The sequence below is a fragment of the Coturnix japonica genome, chromosome 2 (genome assembly GCF_001577835.2).
Source record: "Coturnix japonica isolate 7356 chromosome 2, Coturnix japonica 2.1, whole genome shotgun sequence".
NCBI lineage: Eukaryota > Metazoa > Chordata > Aves > Galliformes > Phasianidae > Coturnix > Coturnix japonica.
In genome coordinates this window covers 52,249,122-52,255,722 of record NC_029517.1, presented here as the reverse complement: position 1 = coordinate 52,255,722, position 6,601 = coordinate 52,249,122, and the positions used below count along the sequence as shown (strand labels likewise).

Genomic DNA, 6,601 nt, shown 5'->3' with positions numbered 1-6,601 from the left:
GCCTGTTGCCAACTGCTCCTGGTATATGCAATGCCAGAGCCTCTGTGACGATCCATAGCTGCTACTGAAAACTCAGGTTAGCTGGCAAGTGCCAGCACTGCAAGAAGCTCTGAATGCTATGCCTTTCTGTAGCAGCTGGGTCCTGTGGTGCTTACCCCTCATATAATTCAGAGAAACTAGCCCATGAGTCTGGGTGAAAACACGTGTGAGTGCTAACGTATTTGACTTTCTTACTCTTTTCTTTCATTTTTTTCCCCCAGGTTTCCAGATGGCTGATCCTTTCCTATACAACACTGGGGAAAGATCTGGATATGGATGCCTTGGACATGAAGTGCAAATTGAGCATATCAAGGCATACGTTTGCAGACCATCTTATTTCACAGACAAAGCTGTGATTGTGATTCATGATATATTTGGATGGATGTTTCCAGACATTAGATATATAGTTGATTTAATTGCAGGTCATGGATACATGTAAGCTCCAATCTTTCCCCTTTTCCTCTTAATAAATGCAGGGATAGATCACCAGGCCCAAAGCGACGCACTGTGTATGCTTTCCATACACATAGGGCACTTCACTCTGAGAGAACAGAAATGCAAAGGGGCAAAATATTCCCATGGACACCAAGGGTTCTGAAACTGACCAGTCAAAAATGGCTATCAAACCAAAAAGCTACAAGGAGGGTGATGAAGTGACAGTGTTTGTGCACATGTGGCAATGTGGGTAATTAAAAGATTAAAAAAACCAACCCAAACATTAATATGTACTTACAAATTGTGTAAGCTTTTCAAACCAAACCTTTTGGAGTTCATACAGCAGTGAAGGTTGCTTTACTTTTACTAGCAAAGAGAGAAATAACCATTTATTTGGAGTCAAGAGGGTTGCTTTATTCCTTTACTTTTATACTATGTGAGACTAAGGAAAGAAGGAGAGTTTATTTGCATGTGGGTTTTTTTTCCATAGTGAGACATATAATCTTAGCTTTACTGATTGCCAGAACAAGATAAGTAGAATATGATTCAGATGGTAATTGTGTAGGTGTACAGCCTGGAGTAGAAAAGACATTAGAAGTCATTTAGACCTCCACAGATTCTCCCCACCTGGACATGAAAGTTGATTAGTTTCCATGTCTTATGCAGAACCATCTGCCCAGACTTCTTCAAGGGGAAGGACCCCTGGAAAACTACTGACCACTGGCATGACTTTGCTGACTGGATGAAAGAACATGACCCAATGAAAGTAGACAGGTAGGATGCATAACTGTGCTTGCATTTTAAAAAGCATTTAACAAACCAGGGGAATTTGTACGTATCTGAAATGTTTAAAGTGGCCCCTCACAGAAGGACAAGCTGGCTGCGTGCACACAGTTATTTTATTCTGGGTAGTTCTGTGGTCCAAAACGCTACCCTGGGTTTTGGAAATGGTCATCTGCTCCATCTATCACACCGCTTATCATCCCTATCCTCATGGACTCTTTTCTAACTATGGGCTCAGGCCCATAACCAGTGTCTCACAGGCTATAAAACACCCAGAACTCTCATCAGTGTGCATGCAAACTCCAGGTCCTTGGGATAAGGAGGAAACCTCTTCCACAAGTAGTTATGCTATCTACTAGTTGTCACTTGCCCATCTTTCTTTCTCCCTTGTAAATGGTAGATGCAGCTGATAATCTCCTGAGCAGGACTAGATCAGAATTTGCAGAATTTACCCAAATACTTGTCTGATCAACCATGCTGTCTTTCTCAATATATGGAATAGCCTCCATCTGTAGATCCTAGCAGTGCCAGTAAAAAAAATCTTCCTTAAATTAAGGCAGGTATTACTGTTTCTTCAGAATCTGTTACCACAGCCTGAAACTTCAGAGAATGATAGACAGTGATGCCCTATTACTCAGCTATCATCTTGTAAGCCATGAAGTGTTTATCTGGCCCCTGTAGCACCCACAGCCCAACCAACGTCTCTCAGAAAAGCTTCTGACAGTATAGCTGCAGAGTTGTGACTGAAATGTTGGAAAAGACAAATGACTGATACCGATAAGAATTCCTACTCCAGACAACTATCTTAACCATTTAAGACCTGAAGGATGTACCCGTGTTGTCTACTAAGCGCTGACTTGTAGCTGGCCTTAAGATCCCTTGGAGTGCCAGGAATCCTACATACTCATGACTTACGTTCTACCATCTCAAATAAACCAGAGCTGAAAGAGCTCATCCATTCATAGCTCATACAGCCCTTGATCATGATCTCCTGATCATGGCACTTTCATACTGCCTTTTTGTCAGACTATCCAAATTTATGATAGTCGTACTAGTATACCTAATACTTGAAAATACTTTATTAGTGCACACAGTCTGCATTTAAAATTCACTTAAAATTCTGTAGATAATGAAAAAGATAAAAACATTACCCCCATTTAGTTAGCAATAAAACATTAATTTAAAATGTGACCTGCTCTGATCTTTACTAAAAACAATTTTTGTATTTAATTCAATATGCCTCATGCAATACTCATTTTTTAAACATTGTAGCTGGTGACATGTTAATGTTGAGTAATTATTATTTAATATAGTAATTTTGTACGTGGGCTTGGTTGGATATTATTAACTCATGCAACAGGAATGACACACTCAAGGTAATTCTTTAAATAGATAGACTCAGTAGAGATAACACATTCAAGCTCATCTATTCCCTCATTCCATAATGCAAGATGTTGTTCTGCTTGCAGATATGTCTTGTCTTTAGTTGTCCTGTCCTAAACAAAGTGATTCAGTGAAAAAATGCTTCTTTTGAAAACAAAGGAGCAGGTCACAATTCAGGTAAGTATTTCAGCACCTACAACTGTGTATGGCTACTTCCCTAAGTTAGGACCAGAAATGTTAACTCTCATTCAAGAATAGAAGCCGTTGCTTTTTAATGTACTCTCTGTTTTCAATGATTGGAGGTGCAGGTGCAGAAAATTTCACGTGTCTCTTTTAATTTACTTCTTAAGCAGTCAAAGATTGATTATGCTATAGATCCCTTAGTTCTCTTTTGTTTATATGTCTTAGGGAAGCTGATGTTGTCTTGAAGTATCTAAAGGAACAATGCGGTGCAAAGAAGATTGGTATCGTTGGGTTTTCCTGGGGTGGAATGGCAGTACATCACTTGATGCTGAAAAATCCTCAATTATCCGCTGGGGTATCCCTCTATGGTAGTGTAGAACATACGAAAACTTACATGGGCTCACATCACTTTATGTAGTATGTAAGTCTAGTCACTGGTTTGTAGTGTTTTCTATAAGTACTCAACTTAAAGGTGAGTTGGAAATTTTAATTATGGCTATTTCAGCAATGTGCTGTATTACTACCAACATTATGAGAATACTGTAAATTGGAGGAAAAAAAAATATTTCTTTGTGCACGTACATTTTCTATTAATTATTTTAGTGCTTGGAGAATGGAAAAAAACACTTTCCAAATGCTCTTTTCATCTGTCAGAATAGAAACTCTCCTCAAGTAAAAAAAAAAAAAAAAAGTATTTAACAAATAAACCTAAATAGAAATTTTGTCACAGAATTTTTCATTCATCTTGCAAGAACGATGACCTCACTAATGTTCTGTTTCTCAAACACATTATAGGAATAATACGGGACTCTGAAGAAAGATACGATTTACTGAATCCCACATTTTTTATATTTGGTGAGAAAGACCACACTATTTCTCATGACCAGGTAGGTTGTACTGGAAACCATTTTTATTTTTCCATTTTTCTTCTGTCCTAGAGGAAATTCTTAGCCTGTCAGAAACCATTTTCAGATATGAAAAATCATGTAGGCTGGTTTGTTTTGCTTGTATTTCAGTTTACTTCCCCCAAATCTTGCTTAGGCTATTCAGAGCTTCTCTTTGAGTTGAGAAATGCAGCTATGCAAGCAGAATGTGAAACTGGGCAGGAAGACCCAACTTGTATGAAACAAACACCTCAAGAACTTGAGTACTGCAGTCATGTATGGGAGAAAACATAGTTAAATGACTGAATTTGGACCTTCTTTGAATGGAAAAAAGTAGTGTCAGCTCAGTGACAAAACTTTCTAGTGTAATAAGTTGATGACAACTTGTGGATTCTGTTTTGATTCTTGGCTGCCAAATATATTCTTACACAACCCCTATAATAAACTCATCTAAAAGGTTGGATATGTATATGTGTAGTAAACCGAGGCCTTCTTCTGTGGATTAGTTTTTTCTCTCTATTGGCAATGATAGCATACCACCTCTAGCATAGTTTGTTGCTGCAATAATAGAGTCTCACTGGGAACCAGACAGCACGCTCTATGAATGAAGAAGCCAGCCAAAATTTACTTCTCTCTGTGTATTCACAGATATGCTGATTTACACATCAAATATCAAACTTCTCTATGCAGGAAAACAGATTTTCATTCACTGTCTCTCTTTTCTGGCTAAAGCAAGAATGATGACTCCTTTACAGCAACAACATTCACCAAAGCATCTTAGCAGTAGCTGTGGGGTCTGTAGGCACATCCATATTTTTGAAGCCCATTTCAGTCTTACATTCCAAAGAGGGGTTTTCTCATCTACTGAATAAAAGAATCCACTACAGCTGTGACAGTGCAAAAAGCAAAGATGTAGCAATATGATTAATGACAAGTTTGGCAAACTTAAGAAAACAGTAAAAAACCACAGCCTAACAGACAAATGCTTTATTTTACAGATTACCTTATTGGATGAGAAGTTGAAACAGTACTGTAAAGTTCCATATAAAATTAAAGTTTATCCTGGACAGGTTCATGGGTTTGCACAACTGAAGCCAGAAGATATGAAACCTGTTGATAAACCTTATATTGAAGAAGCTAGAAAAGATATGATTGATTGGATCAAGACATTTATTTGACAAAAACATAAAGGAACACTAGGCTTCAAAATCAGAGTTCAGTTAAATTTTAGAGAAGAAAACAGTCAAGAGGAAGATGGATGGAAACAAGGAACAGAAACAGTTTAACTTACACTTATTTATTTTTTGCAAGGATTACAGAAGATTGTGAACTCAAAGTTGGACTGAAGGACCATTAAGCATTAAAGCACTGTTTGAATTTATCTTGATTTGTATTTGTTTCATTATTCTGCATTATGACATCAACAGTAATGAAATTGTCTTGCCACTCACGAGTCCTAAAGGGTATAACTATTCATCCTGACATTACCTGAGTGTTTTTGGGTTTTATTTTGGTATGAGGTTTATTAGTTGCATGTATTAGCATGGAACCACCCTCATTTTGCATGAAGAATATTTTCATTACCTACAGTGCATTTGTCTTAGATATACTTTTGTATTGAGCAAAATTCTCATTCAAGAAAAGAGTAATTGGCTGTGTTAAGGAGTTAGGAGGGAATGGTGCTGTTTGGCAGCCTCTGGGTATTCCATTAGCACTGTGAAGAAGGCTTGGCAGCTTCAGGTTGCTGTGCTTTCAACCTAACTAAATGCTGTGCCATTTGTCTGCATACCTCAACAGGCTGAATGTGCTAGACAATATTGCTTCAAGGTGTGAAGTCAGAGACGCTAGAAGTGGCATGTAGCTCAGTCCCTGGGTTGAGCTGACCAAAAGTACCCTTGCTTTTCTTTCTGCTGTCAGCATGTCCATCTTGCCTTTTGGGCAGCTGTATCAATGGAGATATTGCCAATGAGGTGATAAGCAAAGATGAGAAGTGATGGAGAACATTCAATAGCTGTAGGAGAGAAGGAAACACAGAATCATAGAATCATGGAATTGTCAACACTGGAAAAGACCACTAAGATCATCCAGTCCAACCATTAACCACCGTGCCCACTAACCCACATTCCTCAGTGTCGCATCTCCTCATTTCTTGAACACCTACAGTGTTCAGCCTACCTGTGCCACTGCCTCACCACTGTTCTGGAGAAGANTTTGAACACCTCCAGGGACGGTGACTCCACTGCCTCCCTGTCGACCCAGACCCAAATCCCTAGCGCCCTTGAGACCCGATGCTGATGGCTACCGAAGCTGGCTTTTCAGCTCTGCTTTACAAGCACCGCGACTGCCACAGCCGTGCGTACTCCAGGAAACGTCCACAAGATGGGGCCCCTCTCCGTGATTGTCAGCAAGGAGGCCTAGGAGAAGTTTGACTCAGGCTGTGGTGTGTGGCAGTGCTCAGAACTGCCCCTGTCAAACACTGCGGTGACAGTGTGCTGCTCTCACAGCAGCCTGGCTTAGCAGCACTCAGCCGAGCTCCTGAGTACTGCCTCTGAATGCAGCAGGGCACTGTAGGTTTGGGTAAAGTGTGGATTTTCACCTCCTCAGGACTCTATAAGAAGGAGCCCTGGTTGCGTTACATCATCATGACACCTTGTAATTCATTTTGCATTGCTGAATGTTTGTTATCTGGAAGATTAGCTTATCTCCAGTGCACAACAAAATCAAATCGTCTTGGGGCATCATTAAAGCCTGATAAACCAATGAGTTGGAGGAAGCACGCCTTTGATTGTGCCCTGAGGGCAATTCTGTTTGTGCTTGCTCATCGTGAGTGTGAGCTTTCTTCTTATACAAACAAATATAGATAGTGGTATGCCGAGCTACTAAAGGGAACTATA

The 6,601-nt window shown here is 39.6% G+C and overlaps 1 protein-coding gene across 1 annotated transcript; it reads left to right on the top strand.

Moving 5' to 3' along the window:
• Positions 1-243: 243 nt before the first annotated feature.
• On the top strand, positions 244-4,962 carry LOC107309513 (carboxymethylenebutenolidase homolog). The gene is made up of 5 exons (XM_015854389.2): positions 244-474; positions 1,141-1,248; positions 3,049-3,191; positions 3,619-3,710; positions 4,706-4,962. Exons 1-5 carry the CDS (start codon positions 269-271, stop codon positions 4,883-4,885), a joined length of 729 nt encoding a protein of 242 aa, XP_015709875.1. The 5' UTR covers positions 244-268; the 3' UTR covers positions 4,886-4,962.
• Positions 4,963-6,601: the final 1,639 nt, after the last annotated feature.